This window comes from Mytilus galloprovincialis, chromosome 3, assembly GCF_965363235.1.
Source record: "Mytilus galloprovincialis chromosome 3, xbMytGall1.hap1.1, whole genome shotgun sequence".
NCBI lineage: Eukaryota > Metazoa > Mollusca > Bivalvia > Mytilida > Mytilidae > Mytilus > Mytilus galloprovincialis.
The window spans coordinates 108,589,478-108,611,634 of NC_134840.1; the positions used below are offsets into that span (position 1 = coordinate 108,589,478).

The 22,157-nt window shown below is 31.8% G+C and overlaps 1 protein-coding gene across 1 annotated transcript; it reads right to left on the reverse strand.

The window, feature by feature from the left end:
- Positions 1-1,065: 1,065 nt before the first annotated feature.
- LOC143066701 (uncharacterized) lies at positions 1,066-21,842 on the reverse strand. Its single transcript, XM_076239522.1, has 6 exons — positions 21,100-21,842; positions 18,691-18,735; positions 17,419-17,522; positions 11,115-11,211; positions 10,319-10,483; positions 1,066-1,474 (listed from the first exon to the last, which is right to left on the reverse strand). The coding sequence occupies exons 1-6, from the start codon at positions 21,776-21,778 to the stop codon at positions 1,236-1,238; spliced, it is 1,329 nt and encodes a 442-aa protein (XP_076095637.1). The 5' UTR covers positions 21,779-21,842; the 3' UTR covers positions 1,066-1,235.
- Positions 21,843-22,157: the final 315 nt, after the last annotated feature.

Below are 22,157 nucleotides of genomic sequence, written 5' to 3' on the forward strand. Positions count from 1 at the left end.
AAAGTAGTAAGGATTTTGTTTTGATTTAAAACAAAAACTAAAATGTACATGTAATAAAGTTTTGAAAAGAAAAGAAGGGGACATCGGGAAACTTGAATTAATTTCTTGCATGTGTAACATGTAGTCAATTTTATGTAATTTTGTTTAACTAATATATAAAATGCAGACGTTAAATCATATTTCCTACAAAATATGGTTGGGGAGAATATTTGAAATATTTGATTGATATAGAAAGATACTCTGTATGTTTCTTAATCCTGTACAAAAAAAATGTATCAAACGTGTCAATTGTTAGAAGCAGCATTTAATCAACAAAATCAATTGTAATATTTATATCTAATAATAACATTATGGTTTGATAGATCGGACAAGTGTTACTTAGTTTTATATAAATTGTGTCAAATAATGTATTATGTTATTTCACATGTTTCATCTTTAAAAAAAAAATAAAAAAAAAAAAAATTATGTCTTAATTACTTCTCATAAAGTCATATAAAACTGACTTATTGTAAATATATCTTTTTTCTCATAAAGCCAATGCATTACATAGTTACAGAGATAACAAATACAACAATAAATATTTATAATATGTACACAACAAGCGAGAGAGGTTACAAAAGTTACAAGCAAGGAGTACAAACACAAGTGTTTATGTTTCTTATAAAAGAACTAAGCTACTAAAAGGTTAGTGAAATGACAGAAGCATATGATAGATAAAATTGAGAATGGAAATGGAAATGTGTCATAGAGACAACAACCTGACCATAGATGACTATTTCTAACATAAAAAGAAATCAGCGAGAGAGTGAATTCAAAATGATGTGTATGTATATTTCTAAAACCCGAGGCGTAATTAATAATAACCAATAAACAAACAATAGTCAGACTAGTGGTAAGAAACATATATAACAAATGGTGAATAAGGAGACAACTGTATTGTATTTTAAGCTCCGATGGCATCAATTGGGGATTTGATGGTCGCAAATTAAGTTTACTGGCGACGTGTTAGCGGAGACAATAAACGGGTATTTGCGACCATCAAATGCCGTCGGAGCTTAAATTCTAATGAAACTGACAGACAACAGCGTAAAAACATATAATTAAAATCTGCCATTTGCCGTCTGCGCTTGCGCGTTCGTCCCATAGCATCAATTGTCAATTGAAGCCATGTAAAAAAGTGACGTTATCTAATCAAAATGAACGTTACAAACGTTGTTGCATTAGAATGCCTATTTCTATGTTCTCTTGATCATCATAGAAGACATTTTGAGACTTTTAGCTCCTTTCCATGCATTGTACTTTATTCCTCCCTGACTCGATCTGGAATATTTCCCGTTTAAACTAGACCTCCAACAATCATTGTACCACCATGCACCTTTCAATTGACTGTGAGCTGCACAGTTCACAGAAGTTTGGTCATTTTTACGATCGAAAGTGGAGAAAGGCATATTGTTATGGTACGTCATGCTATCACCTGAAATTACAAAGAAAACTGAGAATTAAAATAATATTCATTTATAAAGCGTACAACTGTTATGAATATAACATAAAAACATAATCTCACCGGGATTGGAAACGTAAAACAATTTAATTATAGTGGATAACAGATATACATAATGAAATAGTCGGTTAATCATGCTAAGATACCAACCGGGAAGGGAAACGTAAAACAATTTAATTATAGTGGATAACAGATATACATAATGAAATAGTCGGTTAGTCATGCTAAGATACCAACCGGGATGAGAAACGTAAAACAATTTAATTATAGTGGATAACAGATATACATAATGAAATAGTCGGTAAATCATGCTAAGATACCAACCGGGATTAGAAACGTAAAACAATTTAATTATAGTGGATAACAGATATACATAATGAAATAGTCGGTAAAGCATGCTAAGATACAAACCGGGATGAGAAACGTAAAACAATTTAACTATAGTGGATAACAGATATACATAATGAAATAGTCGGTTAGTCATGCTAAGATACCAACCGGGATGAGAAACGTAAAACAATTTAATTATAGTGGATAACAGATATACATAATGAAATAGTCGGTAAAGCATGCTAAGATACCAACCGGGATGAGAAACGTAAAACAATTTAACTATAGTGGATAACAGATATACCTAATGAAATAGTCGGTTAGTCATGCTAAGATACCAACCGGGATGAGAAACGTAAAACAATTTAATTATAGTGGATAACAGATATACATAATGAAATAGTCGGTAAAGCATGCTAAGATACCAACCGGGATGAGAAACGTAAAACAATTTAACTATAGTGGATAACAGATATACATAATGAAATAGTCGGTAAAGCATGCTAAGATACCAACCGGGATGAGAAACGTAAAACAATTGACTTATAGTGGATAACAGATATATTTATAATGAAATAGTCGGTTAGTCATGCTAAGATACCAACCGGGATTAGAAACGTAAAACAATTTAATTATAGTGGATAACAGATATACATAATGAAATAGTCGGTAAAGCATGCTAAGATACCAACCGGGATGAGAAACGTAAAACAATTTAATTATAGTGGATAACAGATATACATAATGAAGTAGTCGGTTAGTCATGCAAAGATACCAACCGGGATGAGAAATTTAAAACAATTTGATTATAGTGGATAACAGATATACATAATGAAATAGTCGGTTAGTCATGCTAAGATACCAACCGGGATGGGAAACGTAAAACAATTTAACTATAGTGGATAACAGATATACATAATGAAATAGTCGGTTAATCATGCTAGGATACCAACCGGGATGGGAAACGTAAAACAATTTAATTATAGTGGATAACAGATATACATAATGAAATAGTCGGTTAATCATGCTAAGTTACCAACCGGGATGGGAAACGTAAAACAATTTAATTATAGTGGATAACAGATATACATAATGAAATAGTCGGTTAATCATGCTAAGATACCAACCGGGATGGGAAACGTAAAACAATTTAATTATAGTGGATAACAGATATACATAATGAAATAGTCGGTTAGTCATGCTAAGATACCAACCGGGATGGGAGACGTAAAACAATTTAATTATAGTGGATAACAGATATAAATAATGAAATAGTCGGAAAAGCATGCTAAGATACCAACCAGGATAGGAAACGTAAAACAATTTAATTATAGTGGATAACAGATATACATAATGAAATAGTCGGTTAATCATGCTAAGATACCAACCGGGATGGGAAACGTAAAACAATTAAATTATAGTGGATAACAGATATACATAATGAAAAAGTCGGTTAGTCATGCTAAGATACCAACCGGGATGGGAAACGTAAAACAATTTAATTATAGTGGATAACAGATATACATAATGAAATAGTCGGTTAGTCATGCTAAGATACCAACCGGGATGGGAAACGTAAAACAATCTAATTATAGTGGATAACAGATATACATAAAGAAATAGTCGGTAAAGCATGCTAAGATACCAACCGGGATGGGAAACGTAAAACAATTTAATTATAGTGGATAACAGATATACATAATGAAATAGTCGGTAAATCATGCTAAGATACCAACCGGGATGGGAAACGTAAAACAATTTAATTATAGTGGATAACAGATATACATAATGAAATAGTCGGTTAATCATGCTAAGTTACCAACCGGGATGGGAAACGTAAAACAATTTAATTATAGTGGATAACAGATATACATAATGAAATAGTCGGTTAGTCATGCTAAGATACCAGTTAAACCACCAAATGTTTGTTGGTTATAGTTTAGTTATATTGACCAATTCTGTGGGGAGCACAAACAGACATATTTTCATGTTGCAGCCGTTTTTAACTGACTAGAAGGTATATATTGTCTCGCAATATGGAAGGCCGTGCAGTTGCCTTTGAAATCTTAGCCCCACATTATTTGATCTTTGGTGGAATAATGGGGCAAAAGTGCCATTTAAGGATTGGTCAATGTGACCATAATTTAAAACCAATAGCCAAATATGTGTAAAAATACCTAATAGACCAAAACACACATGACAATATAAAAATAAAGAAACATTACAATCAATCAGACAAAGACGCCAAAAAAAACATAGTGTGCAGTTGATTGTACAAGTAGTACGGTAAAAAATGAAATACTTGTACATGAATACATTTCCCCGATAGAGTACGAATTAAGTAAAATATCAAACAATGATTTTCAAAATGAAAACAAAATAAAAAATCGCATGCGTCTATTGACCTCCTAACCCAACCGTATCAGCAAGACCATCAGCCATAAACCCCAAATCAGTACAAATACCGAGTCTCGTCAAGAAAAGGTTTTTACGATTTTGAGCCAGGATATGTTACCGTAGGAATTGGTTTGCCTTTTTCATTTTTTTCTATACACAGCTACTTTTGCATAGGTACTATTTCTGTACTAAAAATATGTAGTACTGGAAACTTACTTTTAATATTCAGTACTATTTTGTTACTTTAAAACTATTGTAATATTTAGGTACCTGTATTTTACAGTACTTTATTTGTACTTGAGATTTAGGTACTACAGATTTTTGGTAACTACCGTTACATTTTCAGCATTTTGAAAGTTTTTCTATTTCAAACCTATTAAAATTATGATTTTTAAACATGGAATATTGTATTATTTCTGTACCAAAATATTTAGTACAAATCAAATACTGTAAAATACAAGTACCTAAATATTACAATAATTTTAAAGTAAAGAAATAGTACTTAATATTAAAAGTAAACTTCCAGTACTACATATTTTTAGTACAGAAATAGTACCTATGCAAAAGTAGCTGTGTATCAACTATTGTTTTGTTGATTAATTTCATCAAGAAGGTTCCGAAATGGCCTTGACACGTTGGATCAATCTCTGAATATACACAAGAGGCTGGAACCTAATACATTGATTCTACATTTTATTCAAACTATGCTGATCAATGCTGTAAGTGATTGTAATTTTGACAACAATTGGAGTTATCCGTCGTTGTATTTTCTAATGTTAGATTCCCGTTTAGTTATACATGTGCATAGTCAAGACTATGTCCAATGATGGTGGCTGTCTTTAACATTTACACATTCACTAGTAAACTGTTATCCCGCGCATGTGGGTTGAAAACCTAAAAGTGTTTTCCTGCAGTGTACTTATAAACAATATTCTCAAAATATGCAAGAACCAACATTATATATATATATATATATATATATATATATATATATATATATATATAGTGTCTAAAAATAGCAACAATCAACATTCAATCTATCTAGGTGTGGATCAGTTTGTAAATAAACTGATGCAGTTACTAAATTAAATTATATAAGTGTCTAAGAATGTAACTTTAACACACTAATGAGTGTTATAAAATTAGTTGTTATATTTTATATATTATTCACGCAATATTTCGCTAAACAAATTAGCTTCATCGGGCGTGTGCATCTATCTAGGTGAAATCGGATGCATGACAAAAAAATATCTTTGTAGCTTGACGTACAAGCTACAAAGATATTTTTTTGTCATGCATCCGATTTCACCTAGATAGATGCACACGCCCGATGAAGCTAATTTGTTTAGCGAAATATTGCGTGAATAATATATAAAATATAACAACTAATTTTATAACACTCATTAGTGTGTTAAAGTTACATTCTTAGACACTTATATAATTTAATTTAGTAACTGCATCAGTTTATTTACAAACTGATCCACACCTAGATAGATTGAATGTTGATTGTTGCTATTTTTAGACACTATATACTATTTTCACAGGCAACACGCATTACACATCTTATTTTGTGTAATCTGTTCATATCTATTTCCTTGCAAGATCATGGAAAACAAAACATGTTTTAATAAATTAAGAAGTTTAACGAAAAAGGAAAATACAGCTTGAACATCATGCTTCTAATCTTAAATCGTACATAGATAACAACACCATACCAAAAGGTTTAAATATCAAATTGACGCCTCAGACACCGGGTGTAAAGTCCATCAGATTTATGAAACGTTGGGACGATATTTTATTCAATTGTTCATTCCGACTTCTTCAACTCTTACTCTCCTTTTCTATCTACGGCTACAAACAAATTAATTCGGAATTAAATGAAACGTATATAAAAACATCTCTGTCTGTTACTCCAGAAGACATGGACGTAATTCAAAGAAGACTAACCGACATTCAAAGAATAGAGAAACAAAATTTCAAAGCTAAACAAAATAAAAAGTTCAAACGTGACCGTTTAAACCAACAAAGTTCCGTTTTTGAAGAAGATCAAATTTTAAACTTGTTAAAAGAGAGTAAATCAAAACAACCGAGGAAAAGGCGTTTTAAAAAACAGAAACACACAGTTCAAGATAAGTTAGTTGTCAATCTGTCATCAATAGAACTAACTACCTCTGAAGAAAAACTATTGAGTAAAGGCCTTAATTTCTGTCCAGCTCCAGCAACCGTCAACAATTTACAACTTGAGACAGATGTAGAAGCATTTGCCAGGCGTCTTCGGTTGAAAGAACATTTCAATAGACAACAGAAGAAAAATTTAAAAGAAGCCGGAATGAATGAATCTGATTATGAGAGTGATGAAGGAGACATATGCATTCCAAAATTTAAAAAGAAAAGTAAATGGAATCCCCCTAAAAGCAAAAACGACAATTTGGAATCATTCATTACATCAGTCAAAGCTGAAGTCAGATCTTCAATCAGTGGTAAACAAGTCAGAAATATTTCAAAGTCAGAAAGTCAAGCCATGATAAACTTAAAAGACCGTGACGAAATTGTTATCAAACAAGCTGACAAAGGAAGTGCCGTTGTAGTGATGAACAAGGCAGACTACATCGAAGAAGGAAATCGTCAACTCTCAAACGCTAAATTTTATAAAGAACTAGCATGTGATCCAACCAAAGAAATCAGCAAAAAAATTAATGACGTCCTCTCAGAAATGAATAAAGATAAACAAATTGATGACGATACGTACGATTATCTACGCCCAGACGAAACGTGCACAGCCGGTCGATTTTACTTACTTCCAAAACTCCACAAAGAAGGGATCCCAGGGAGACCTATAGTATCAGCTAATGGCCATCCCACCGAAAAAATTTCAGAATTTGTTGATTACCACCTCAGACCACATGTTAAACAACTACCATCTCATATTCAAGATACGACTGACTATTTGAAGAAAATGAATTCCTTAAGTCCTTTACCTAACAACACAATTTTGGTTTCAATGGATGTGTGTTCTTTATACACAAATATTCCAAAAGATGAAGGAATTGCCGCGTGTGAAAAAGTATGGAATACTCGAAAGGATAAACATCCCCAAACTGACTGTCTAGTTCAATTGCTCAAGCTAGTGCTTGAAAATAACAACTTTATTTTCAACGACAAGCACTTTTTACAGATTGACGGAACTAGTATGGGAACAAAAATGGCACCTTCTTTTGCCAACATTTTTATGGGGGATCTCGAAGAACGCATCCTTTTAAGTGTGCCATACAAACCCTTGTCATGGCTCCGTTTTATTGATGATATTGACATGAAATGGAACGATACTGCAGAACATTTGCAAGATTTCTTAGATCATTGTAATCAGTTCCATCACTCAATTAAATTTACATCTGAATTTTCAAGCGAGAAAATTGCTTTTCTCGACACCACCACATTTGTAAAAAACGGGATCATGACAACTGATCTCCACACAAAGAAAACTGATAAACACCAGTTCCTTTCTCCAAAAAGTTGTCACCCGAAACACTGCTCCAGGAGTATACCTTACAGTCAAGCCATCAGACTAAAGCGAATTTGCTCCTCGGAATCCAAACTTAACTATCGTTTGGGACAACTAAAAACACAGCTGAAATCAAGAGGATATAAAACCAAAAACATCACAGACGCTTTTGATAAAGCCCAAGAAAAAGATCGAGCTAGCCTCATGCAATACAAAGATAAGACGACCCGTGCAGATAGAATTCCGTTTGTTGTAACCTTCCATCCCGATTTGACAAATATTTCATCTACTATCCGAAAGCACTGGCGTCTTATCGAAAATGACTCTTCCTTAAAAGAAATTTTTCCATCACCTCCTGTTATTGCCTATCGCAGACCCAAAAATCTCAAAGACATACTTGTGACATCAAAAGTAAAGAAACAAGAAACTTCTAAATTTGGGTGTTACAAACAATGCGGTAGAAGCAATTGTAAGTGCTGTAAAGCCGCCAACACTGACCACTCTTTTAGCAGCACAGTAACAAAGCAGCGATACAACATCTATGTTACATCTAATTGCAAAACGGAAAATAGTATTTATATTCTTACTTGTGGAACTTGCAAGCTGCAGTATGTTGGTGAAACAGAAACTACATTCAACATCAGACTTAACAATCACCGGTCGTTCTATACAAAAGGAAGAAACTGTCCAATTACGAGACACCTCTTAAGAACAGGACATACTTTTGATAATATCACCTTTCAAATAATTGAGGTAAATCAAAATTGGGACTCCGAAAGGAGAAAACAGAGAGAAAGGTTCTGGATGCATCAGCTACGTACTCTTGAACCTGATGGACTTAATGAGAGGGATGAAAAACAGTTCTACCCAAAACCAAAGGAATAAATCATGAATTGCATTCTATTTAAATAAAACAACTATTTGTTTAGATTTTAAAATTATTATGTACAATAAACGGCAAAAATATCTTGTATATACCCCATCAATCAATATTTTAAACTTTTACACAAAAACGTCAAGCTACAAAGATATTTTTTTGTCATGCATCCGATTTCACCTAGATAGATGGACAGAACTCTCAAATCTTATGATCTTCCATCCGCACATGAGATTATACTAAATCCTGAGAAAAATTGGAAACGATTGACTCATGAAGTTATAGACAAAACCTGGAAAAACAAATGGACTGAATCTGCTAGAAGCAAATCAACACTCAAATATATGGAAGTAAACAACTGGAACTTTAAAAAACCAAACTTCTGTTGGAGCAGTGTCAGAGATAATAAAAGAGATGTTAGCAAAGGGATAATAAAATCCAGGATACTTACAGGAACTTACAAAACCCAAAGTATTACCAACCGATTTGACGGAACAAAATCTGCAGAATGCAAACTGTGCATGGTAGGACCTGAGGATTATAAACATTTCCTAATCAACTGTGAAAGTCTGAATTGTGTGAGAAAAATTCATCAAGATAGACTAAAATCCCTACTAGAGGATAATCATATCCACTATTGCAGTATAATTGATTCTGATGAGGATCTTCTAGAATTGTTGGTTGACTGTTCTAGGAACGACCTTATAACTGTGCCTCAGCAGAGAGACTTAGAACGAATCTGCAAAGACTGGATCTATGCATTGCATGCTAAAAGAACCCAACTTTTGGAAAACAAATGAACAATCAGTTGAGTTCTGAGCTTAAACTACAAGTGGCTGTCAGTCGTGGGAATGTAACATATAACAAGTATTATACTACTTTGTCTATATACTTAATTAATACTAAGTAATTCATAGTTAAACCATAACTAGAGCATATATGTATTAATTACCCCTGTAAAAAATCTTATAGACCCAAATTCTATTGACAAACTCTACTGTTTTACTTAAAACTAATTTTTACAAGTCTCTTGTTTTATTAGTATCCCTTACCATTTTATCTTTTAACTACATATATTTAAACTTATTAAGAAACCATACTAGTCCATAAATTTAACCAATTACTAGTACAGATTAGTAGTTCCTTTCACTTTCCGTTGTTAAGAGAATATAAACAACTGATAAGATTACTTTTATCCATTTTATAATTTTAAATGTATAGTGTACATACAAGTTCCTGTTTTAACTAATTTTTAGTTTCATCCTATTCTAACTGTAATATTATTTTAAATTTTAACCAGTAGATAAAATTTTAAACAACGCAATTTTAAAAATAAACAAAATTTTTAAATGCGGTGACCCTGCAGATAGGGTGGACTTCCAGAAGAAGAAGAAGAAGAAGAAGATGCACACGCCCGATGAAGCTAATTTGTTTAGCGAAATATTGCGTGAATAATATATAAAATATAACAACTAATTTTATAACACTCATTAGTGTGTTAAAGTTACATTCTTAGACACTTATATATATATATAGTGACACTTGAAGAAGGCCATTTGTTGAGCCGAAATATTTGTCAGCACGATTTAATAACAACATTTTCGTATTATAACATCTTATATCAGTACCGTTGTGCAAATCTTTAGACTGATATATATATATATATATATATATATATATATATATATATATATATACACACACAAGTTACCTGCATTTCCTGAATACCCACTAATAGTCAGTGTGTAATTTGTGGATTGATCACCGACTTTAAAACTTTTAAAGAGAGCATAAGCCTTTTCACCATTCCAGTCCTCCAGGTCAATCCTCAGTTTATGGTTTCCTCGTGATGTCAGCATGGCAATATACTTATTTCCTGAAATTGTGCGATTAAAATCCTAGAAAATTTATAAATACAATGACAGCTATTAAATTGAAGTACCTTTAAAATCACTTGTTAAATTACCTGATTTAGTTTAAAAAGTAAAAACACAAAAATACTGAACTCCGAGGAAAATTCAAAAAGGAAAATCCAAAATCAAAAGGCAAAATCAAAAGTCTAAACACATCAAACGAATGGATAACAACTGTCATATTCCTGACTTGGTACAGGCATTCTCTAATGTAGAAAATGGTGGATTGAACCTGGTTTTATAGCTAGCTAAACCTCTCACTTGTATGACAGTCGTATCAAATTCCATTACATTGTCAACGATGCATGAACAAAACAAACATACTCAAAGAGTAAAAAATGTCAAAAATAGGGGTACAGCAGTCAATATTGTGTTATCATCTTAATATCACTATAAAAACAACAAATGTAACGAAGAAGCACAAAAAGGCATACATCAAATTTAACATACTCATTTTGTTTTTCTTATACGACTTAATTCATCTATGTAAAAAAAAGAGGGTTATCTACCAATACGGTTTGTTCTAAATCTTTGTTAACAGACTGAATCTGTATAATTTACCCTTAACCGATAAAAATAAATGAACGAGCTTACCTAACCAAAATTCCTCATTAAGGTCACCAAATCCATTTTCATAGTCTTGCCAGTTTCTGTAGAATTCTGTTACTCCATTGAAACGCTTTTGGATAACCTTAAAAAATTACAGAATGATGAACTATTAACAATCGCAAATTCAATTTTCCTCGAAAGGAGTTATAAAAGTTAAAACATATCATACCATACGCTTTTATCAAAAAGACCACCAGAAGTTCCCAAAGCACAGAAAACATACAAACCCAATAAAAAAAGGTAATGACGTCAACACTTGAAGTTAGATGTCTACTTGTTTAGTAACTAGTGATGACCCGACACCACCTTCAAACGCTGAATATAAGAACCTCATTTCGATCGGCAAATATTTATGATAACCTGTGACCAAACAAATAAAAGTCATCAATATTTAAGGTTTCCCTAAAGCCTTTTTGTCAATGACTTCTTTACAGGTTTCCCTATAAGCTTTTGTTAATATAAGAAAGAAGATGTGGTATGATAGCCAATGAGACAATACTTAACAATAGACCAAATTGGCACAGGAATTAACAACTATAGGTAATCGTACGGCCTTCAACAATGAGCAAAGCTCATATCGCAAAGTCAGCTATATAAGGCCCCAAATGACAATGTAAAACAATTCAAACGAAAAAACTAACGGCCTTATTTATGTACAAAAAAGGACGAAAATTAAATATGTAACACATAAACAAACAACAACCACTGACTTCTTTATCTTTAAAATACGCCAATTTTAATAATGTAAATGCAACCAGCAACCATGTTTCAATAAAAACGTGATATGAAAACTTATCATTGAACACAGCTTTAACAGGTAGATAAATATCCTCCATACTCAGGTGAAAATTGAAACATAGCTGCCAAAGTTCACAATAGAAAATTCAGTACTGTATCTTCTTAAACACTAACATACTCAGAGATCGTTTGACATAAAGCTTTCTTTCTTTGTATGTTGTCCTATTTTTTTGAACATGTTAGATCGTCAGTTTTATTTGGCATTTTTATGAGAATTTAACCAGTTTGAAAATTGTAACAATAAAACTAGGAAACGCAACTCTTCTGAGTCTTTTAACAGAAACCCACAAGTACTCAATAGTGTAAAGCATCCTTGAGTTTATTTTTCACTTAAAAATATCTGAGCATTTGAAATTTTCTTAATTATCTTTTACACTTTTTAATCAAATAAAATTAATGTAAAGAAAATTTTGATCTTAACTTGGTTTTTTATATTTGTTTTAGGTCGCCTTGAAGCAAAATGATGATTCTACATGTTGGACTAATATTTTAATATTTATATTTCTGTTTTTTTATGCAGATTTTTTATCTAACAATGATTGGCTAATTAGAGACATAAAGCTGTCAGAGTTACACATAATGTCTTGACGTCAGTATGCTATAAGATGCTTTACATGTAATGAAGACCGTGGACGTACTTCAGTTTTAGATGAATTAAAGCGTGGAGAAGCATTGATGATTATAGAATGGGACCTGCAGCTTTTGTCCTTATTCTTCAGGAAAATGCTTACAGCGTGGATTGGCCAGAATGATAAAAGAAATTACTGTAATGTTGCAGGGTTAAAGAACTTCAGTTGTTCGACCTCTTGATCGAATGCATTTTGTTAAAATATGCTTTTCAAATTTTTGGTCTTTACGTAAAGGTTGTTTGTGTTCTTTTTAGACTCTACTTGTATTTGTAGTATTTGTATTTCTATCTATCTGATGAGGTAGGCCTTTTTTCACTGATTTTTTTAGTTCATTCTTATGTATTGTTTTACCACAGTCTCAGGTTAGGGTAGGGTTGGGATCCATCTAACATGTTTAAACCCGCGACATTCTGAATGTCCCAATAGTTATCAAAGGTACCAGGATTATAATTTAATACGCCAGACGCGCGTTTCGTCTACATAATACTCATCAGTGACGCTCAGGTCAAAACAGTTAAAAAGCAAAACAAATACAAAGTTCGAGCTAGGAGTCTGTTATTATCGTTTGTCTATGTGTTGCATATTTGTATTTCGTTCATTTTTTGTACATAAATTAGGCCGTTAGTTTCCTCGTATGAATTGTTTTACATTGTCATTTCGGGGCTTTATTAAGCTGACTATGCGATATGGGCTTTGTTCATTGTTGAAGGCCATACGATGACCATAGTTGTTAATTACTGTGTCATTTGATCTCTTGTGGAAAGTTGTCTTATTGGAAAGCATACCACATGTGTTTTTTCTATACCTACTAAGAAATTTGTTTTACATGCACTCGTAAATAAATTGCGGGTTTGAACGTTGTTTCCAATTTATAGTTGTTCATATGTATAAAATTACCGCAATGTTTCATTCAAAAAAGGAAGGTTGGCATTGACTGTGGGGTGATGGCCCTAACTATTTAGGAATTATGGTTCAAAACCAATACTTTTTGTAAAACGTGGAGAACATTGCTTTTTTTCTAACCAATCTAAATGGGGTTAAATACAGAGACTTGAATTTTTGGTGTTATTAATATGCAAAATCTAACTATGAGTTAAGATTTGGGAATCCATTTTCATATTGACGCCCAATCGCCCAAATGAAAATGTGTTCGATTTCATCAAAAATGGAATTATTAGGGTTCTTTTATATAAAAAGAAACTGCGGTGGTTTAGGTATATATATTTTGTTTATATATCATGGACTTTTCATGGCGTTTTAGGAAATTTAAAGTGAAGGTTGTTTAAAACCGAAACATACATTCGGAGCAAAATTTAATAATTTCTATTTTCTGTATTTTACTGATAAATGGCCTTTATTTTTATCAATTTGAATATTCAGACATATAAGTTTTAAAGTCAGCATTTACTTTGTCAAACCAAGAAAATTTATTTTCATATTTCCACATTTTACTGGTAAATAAATCAGTGTAATGTAAGAAAACTGTTTTCTTTACTTTGTTCTAAAGTTTAAATATTATAGACTTAATACGAGTTGTGCAAGTAAGAAAATGAAATAAATTGGTTCATTGTTAACCAAATTTATCAGCAAATATCAAAATGGGAAAAAAAACTAATTTTTATAGAATATCTAAGAGAAGCTACAAACTATTTTGTTCGATATATTGAAGACAACGGTAGAATAGACAAATGCAAACAACTTGGGTTTCATAGGAAGAGCACAGACTGTAAACAAAAAACTTGTTTTCCCCTTTAAAAGGTGTACTACCACAATTGAACCACACTATTAGTCTATATTAAATTTTCACCTTTCAACAAATTGTGCAGAATTAATTTGTTTCAAATAAAGAAATTCCTGACATGAGTAAAATTTTATCCCGTCCAGTACTATAGGAGAATGTTCACATAATGTTTCATTGCATATCAAAAAATAACAAACACTGGAAATTAACCAATCAAATTTTTGCCCTTTTTCTTTCTTCATACAAGCTTTAGTAACCATGCATGTAAAAATTCAAATCTCAAAAAACCTTAACGGCAAGTCCCTAATCAAATGGCAAAATCAAAAGCTAAAATACATGGATATCATCTGTCATGTTCCTGACTTGGAATAGGCATTTACTTATATGTAGACAATAGTGGCTTGAAACAGGTTTTATAGCTAGCTAATCCACCCACTTGTATGACAGTCGCATCAAATTCCATTATATTGACAATAATGCGTCAACAAAACAAACAGACACAATATGTAAAAATGTAACTTTAGTAAGTTTCCAAAATATTCTATAGGAACACCAAATGCACGAATAATGGTGATTCGAAAAACCAAAGACACGGTTATTTTGACTGCTATGAAATAATAGATAATTTTCCTACAACTGTCTAATCCAATTGATTAGTTTTCGTCCCTTTTTCGTATGCAACCGAATGGGACGTACTATGATTTGGTTGTATAACATCAAAGAGATGCAAAACTGTCTATTTTGGTTTTCATGGAAACAAGTGTTGCCAAAATTGTCCTTTCTATTTATCATCAGTAATTTCGAAAGGATGTATATAAATAATCTGTGTTAAAAAAGAAACTTTTGAGGTTTATAGAACTAAACTATAGGGTTGTTATGGTGCGATTGTTACCATAGCAAAAATATGTACAATACATGTATTGTCTATCTAAATAGAGTATGTGAAGCTTAAAAATGCAAATGTTAAAACTCGCAGTGTATCATCCTTTGCAGGATTCGTAGGTGAAGCCTACTTGAGATCTCACAAACATGTTTAACCCGCCGCATTTTCCCGCCTGTCCCAAGTCAGGAGCCTCTGGCCTTTGTTAGTATTGTATTATTTTAACTTTTAGTTTCTTGTGTACAATTTGGGGTTAAGTATGGTGTTCTATCACTGAACCAGTATATATTTGTTTAGGGGCCAGCTGAACGACGCCTCCGGGTGCGAGAATTTATCGTTGCATTGAAGACCTGTTGGTTGTCTGCTCTATGGTCGGGTTGTTGTCTCTTTGGCATATTTCCCATTTCAATTCTCAATTTTATTAATGGTAGGATTGTTTTCCATCATGATTGATCATATTGTACTACACGATTTTATTCGACCATTTTCAAAGGAGTTGTTGGACTTTGACGGTTTTTTATTTTAATAATACAACCTTGGAAAAGGATCTATAATAAATATAATTATCAAAGGTACCAGGGATATAATTTAACACGCCAGACGCGCGTCCGTCTACACAAGACATATCAGTGACGCTAAATTAAGATAATTATAAAGCCAAAGAAGTACAAAGTTGAAAGCCATTCATTGACCTGTAAATTTCTGTGTCATTTGGTCTTTTGGGGAGTTGTCTTATTGACAATTATACATTCCTGAATATAGACATAGCACATTAGAAAACATAAATGACCACCATATCAAAAGTGTACCATACAATAATAACACAATGGCAGGATGTATAAGTACAGAGCCACGACATATGTATCAAAGAAACACAAACAGGTACACAGTCAAAGCACAGGAGCAAAAATGAAAGACAAAAATACGAACATTATCATATAACCGTAACATAGCGACCGGATATATAAAAAAAGCCACCACAAATGAACATCACCAGAAAAGACCAAACAGTAAAAGTGATATTCATAAAGACAAATAAAAGAATACTATATCATATTGTCAAGATGATAAACAACGTCAGTATCCAGAATCTATACTTCAAGACAATCGTATTATTTGTGAATTTAAAACGGAACATTTATCTATTTTTTTTTAGTTCTGGGGAAGAAACCTATCTATACATCTGTTTAGTTTTTGGAAATTGTATTTGAAAAATGTTTGGGGTACCAAGTTAATGTCATTGATGACTCATTTTGTATAAAATCATTTTCATAACAGTCTGGACCACCGTAATATGATATTGGAAATAATACTGAATCATGTACCTTTTACGTGTTTCTCATCGGCTATCGATAACAGTGATTTTCGGTCAATCAGTTTGTCAGAGGCCTCCCAATGGCGATTTAAATAGAATAAAAGAGCGCAGAACATGCAGGTGCACGAGAAGAAAAAAGGACATTAAGGTATTCAACGTTTAAATCAGCACATTATATTTAGTACTGGTTATTCGTATTATTTGATTTAGGCGTTTACAACCTTTGACATCCCCACAGGTTAAATATCCATGACACGTACGATATGACAGTGGTCGTTCAACAGACGAATGTTCACTTAATTTGACCCAGTCGATTGATAACCTGAGCGCATAAAAAATTATCGACGACGTAATGAAAATGATTCGATTGATATCGAGAATTTAATTCAACATGAATACTAGATTAATTCTTAACTTTTAAGATAGATTGTTCTCAAGGATACGTACACTATTTCAGTGGGGTTCAATGTCTTCTTTTTAATAGTCATATAAAAAATTAAAATCACAAAAATACTGAACTCAGAGGAAAATCTAATCGGAAAGTCCATAATCACATGGCAAAATTAAGTGACAAAATACATAAAAAACGAATGGACAAGAACTGTCATATTCCTGACTTGGTACAGGCATTTTCAAATGTAGAAAATGGTGGATTAAACCTGGTTTTATAGCGCTAAACCTCTCACTTTGATGACAGTCTCATCAAATTCCGTTATATTTACAATGATGCGTGAACTAAACAGACATATAAATAAAATAGTCAAAATATGGGTACAACAGTCATCATCGTGTAACAATTTTACAAGGAACAATTAAACAGAACACAAAAACATCTATCTATATAATGCATGGCTGTATGTTTCAATATTTTTCTCTCTCGTTCAAATTGTTTATTTATAAACAACATGTTCATATGTTATACGTACCGTCCATCCCCCTGTCTCGCATCTCACGTTAAACGCATGTGACTCGTCAGGTGAGATATTATAAATACCAACCAGCTTGGACTTTTCGGAGCACTCATGGATTTCTGTATAAAAGATGGTCATACATAATAATGTGCCTATAAACTGACTGATAGATGAAAAGATATAAAAGAGAATAACACTTTCAAGATTGATATGATAAAAGCTCTTTTCTGATTTGATTTCATTAGGAATGCTTAAATATATATTGAAGACGTGAATATTGTTAAAAAAAACATCAGTGTTGCACAAAAAAAAACCCCGTTAACTCATACAATTTAAACCCGCTGCATCTGTTTAAACCTGTCCTATGGCAGGAATCTGATGTTCAGTGGTTGCCGTTTGTTAATGCGGTTTATAAATGTTTCTTTTTTCTTGTTTTTCATATAGATTAGCCCGTTGGTGTTCCCCTTTAAATGTATTAACATTTTTCATTTTGGGGGCCCTTTATAGCTTTCTGTGCTATTTGAGCCAAGGCTCCGTGTTAAAGATTGTAGTTTGACCTATAATGGTTTAGTTTTACTAGTTTTGACTGTGGATTGGTGGATTGAAATAAAGATTTGTCTTATTGGCTCCAATGCCACATCTTCTTATATCTAATAAATATTAGATAAGTTCTATTAGGCAGATATGCTTGTACTTATTCTTGAGTTATATGAACTCGAAATAATGTTTTTAATCGGCAGGAATCTTTTAAACTGAGATCGATAATTGTTTTACTTTTGGATTTAACTTTAACATTGCGGATTTTTATTATTGTGTTTCCAAAAATCTCTTATAAGAAATATTGTTTGAAAATAACACATATTTATACAGTTTCAGAATACATCAGTATTACAATATTCACCAATGACTATTTATTGTACAGTGTATCTGCTCTATTGTATATTTTAATGTTCAATATCAAATAACTGTTTTCATTGACATTTTTATGGGACGTCTTATGAATTAATTTGAAAGTATTCATGGGTCTTTTTAAACGTACAACGTGCTGGTCAGTTCCGTCTAATACAATGTAAAGTCCTCGTTTTGATTTTAGTGCCACTGGTGGGTATTATTTAGACGAAATGTGTCTGATGGCAACCAATTCATGAAATTATAAACATAGTAGATTTGATGTGTTTTATGTAGTCTTGATTAACTGACCTGCAACATTGTAAAAAGTTTAATACTGCAACTTACTCTCGCCGAAATTAGAGAATCTGTACCCTTTTTAGTTTTACTCAAAATTACCTAGCATAGTATCCTGTAATCTTTTCAGTTTTTCTTTCACCATATCTATATTATGTAAAAAGAATAAATGATTAAAGTCATCAATGATATGTTTAAGTATCACATACAACACAAATAACAATGCGTTTTGCTTTTTATAAAGATGTAACAACACTGTATCGATTTAAACAACAAAATAGTCTTATCCTAAATTTTTATTCCATGTTTCCGAGCTATCTCGACCTTTGCTACCTTTGCTCCCGTCGCACTGACTAGAAAAAGATTTTCTAAATTTCCATTCTTGTTGAAGGGTGTACATTGACCTATAATGATTTACTTTTATAAATTGTTTTTTGGAAGGAGAGTTGTCTCATTGGCACTCCCACCACATCTTCCTATATCTATTGAATGGTCTTGTTCATTAAAAGGTTTATGCAATAAAACCACCCAAAAATCCATGCTGCTGATCTTTTTTTTTCTGCCACACATTATTTTTGCTAGATTGTTAAAAATGTTACAAAATGTTTTTAACACTTTTTTAATTTTATTTTTAAAATTAAAAAAAAATGTAATAGAATTGTCATATTATATATTGTCTCTTACATGTGAAAGAACTACATAGTTCATCTCTAAATAAATAACCAAATAAAGGCAACAGTAGTATACCGCTGTTTGAAATTCATAAATCGATTAAGGAAAACAACAAATCCCGGTTACAAACTTACATGACAGGATTACAATACAAATAAATGGGAGAAAAAGACAAAGAAACACACGAATAATAGCTAACAAAAGGTATTTATTTGTATTGTAATCCTGTCATGTAATGTTGTCATTTTAAAGTTATATTTAACATTGCCATTAAAGCGGAAGGTTTGGCATGGCACAAAACCAGGTTCAACTGGGAACAATTGAACTGAATATTTATCTTTCAATTATCTATTTATTTATCTATTTTGTTTCTTGCTGTTTGTTTCTTCTTTTCATTATTTTGAGTTCAAAATAATCTACAGACATACTTAAATATATGTCTTATACACCTTTATATTTTACTACTTAAACAACTCACATCATATATTTTTCATAACCTGTGCATCTGTTATATTAGATATTATATTTGATAATCTTAATGGTAAACTTCATTTTTGATTTTACTTACATATATTGGTATGTAATTTTTAAAAGTATGAAAAATTGTATGTATAATAACAAATGTAAAACGTTTTTTTTTATAGGTTTTTGACCTTCAAAAGTTTTAAAGATAAAACAATATAGTTCTTCAATAAATGGAAATTCTTTTATTGTAAATTGCATGTATTAGTGGTTGTTAAATGTTTTCTATCAAATAAAAATTGTGAATATTGTGAATTTTAACTCATTGTTACAAAAATATATCTCGTGAACTAAGCCTTTAACAAACTATATTACCATAGTGTTGCAATATGGTGAGAGTTGACGATGGCCGTGTACACACAGTTGAATGTTTTGAATGTTCATATTTTCGGTTCACAGATTACATTTTTAAGATATATTTGTCTAATTTAATTATAATGCTTGACTTTTCACAGTGTTGCAAGATGGTGAGATTTGATGATTAAAGAGATTTTGTATTGACGAAATTCTAAACTTCTATATTTTCTTAAATACAAGTGAAAGACATAACGATAAACAACAAATGTCTTCTCAGAAACTGAAGATTGAAAAAGACAGTGTTTAACCCAGGTACTTTAGGAGGTTTTAAACTGTTTTAAACATTCCACCAGTGACACACGCCGTGTTGCATCTTATAGTTAGAATAAAAGGTAGAACATTTTTTTTGTATAAGATAAGATAAAGTAAATTTTTTGTAATAAAAATACTTGTAAATAATATAGTAAAAAGTGTGAAAAAAATATTGATATCCAATTGCACCTTCATATGAAGACAACCGTAGTATACCGCTGTTAATAAGTCATAAATTGATAAATAGAAAACAAATCTGGGTTACAAACTAAAGTTAAAGTGAGAATGTTTGAACCTTCTCGTCTAAAAGATTCCACAATGTAGTAGAGAACAAATTAAGGAAGTTGTATTTTAATTCATGTCAGACCCTGAGCACTGATCCTAAAACTTGTGATTCCACTGGACCGTATCAGTCTACAAGCAGCAGTAGTAATAACCAAGTGCTAATAGTATGAAAAAAACCTTGGAAAGTTTAAGTCGCCCAAAGCAGCATCGCTCAAACCAAAATTTTAGAAAAGATAACTAATAAAACAAAATAGTTAAAGTACAATGCAAAAGTTGACACATATACCACTTATTAAACTCAAAATAGACCAAACTAGAAATGCTTTATCCTTAAATAAGGCCTAGATGTTGTTTCATCCATGAATTAAGTCATTAATGTGATATTTCAAATACATATAAAACACCTTGACTTTAAAAACTTACCATTAATCATATTCGTTTCAAATTGTGTTAAGTTACTTGTGACTGATTTGATGACATCATCGACCATATCATTCTTCAAGTTTTTCAATTCTGTTTTAAGTTTAGTAAAACTTGTAACAACTTCCTTGGATATTTCGGATGTCTGATGTTTATAATTTCGCAGTACTTCAGACACCTGATTATCGTATACAACCTTTGACTTCTGTAAATTTTCACTCTGTTCGTTCACTGATTTAATCAGAGTATTTTGCCATTCCTGAACATTTTCAATGAACTTGGTAACATTTTCACTTTGGTTCTCTGATAAATCTGAAAATCTATTGTCATACACTGAATACAGCTCTGCTAGTTTTTGGTCACATCTGGTTTGTAATTTTTCCAGCTTCGACGAATATTCGTTGAGCATGCCCTTTTTTAGTCCGAGTAGCTTTTTGTTAACGATGTCTTCAATTTTCTCAGTAAAAGTAGAAAAAATATTTTCATCAATGTAATCCTTCAATTGTGCGTTCAAAGCAGAAACATCGAGGTCAGCAACAAGAGGCGCTTTTAATTCATTTGAAACAAATGGCATCCTAACACTTTTACTCACTGAATTATTGTACTGTTTTGCGGAGAGTATCGAAGGCAATATCGAAACAACAAAAATAAACATAACAAATAACGGAGTATGATCTTTCATATTTGAAAGCTGATGAACATAAACCGTATGAACGTTCAGCTAGAAATGTAAGTCATTCTTTATAAAATGTGTCTTTGTTATGCTATATATGCATAACTTGAAACATTAGGGAGGCACTTAAGTTTCAGAGGAAAATTGCAAAACAAATTGACATAGTTTTCATTGCTTTGTGTATAATTAGGAAAAGAGTTGAACACATGATACATGAAGACATCAGTAGTTTACTCTCAAAAATAAGTAAGTGTATATTAGTTTTTTACCAATGATTGACGTCAGCAAGTGGTTAAAGCTTTGTTTAAGAAAAGAACTGCGGTTGGTTGAAATCTGAAACCAATTAGAAACGTATATCTATTTAAAATAATACGAAGTAAAGATGCAA

Bases quoted from the DNA above. Each gene is read 5' to 3' on its own strand.
- LOC143066701 (XM_076239522.1), bottom strand. From the start codon at position 21,778: ATGAAAGATCATACTCCGTTATTTGTTATGTTTATTTTTGTTGTTTCG. The intron at 18,736-21,099 runs GTAAGTTTTTAA...TACATAATATAG, and splicing joins TGAAACGAATATGATTAATG to ATATGGTGAAAGAAAAACTG. The intron at 1,475-10,318 runs GTAACTTGTGTG...TTGTAATTTCAG, and splicing joins TGGGTATTCAGGAAATGCAG to GTGATAGCATGACGTACCAT.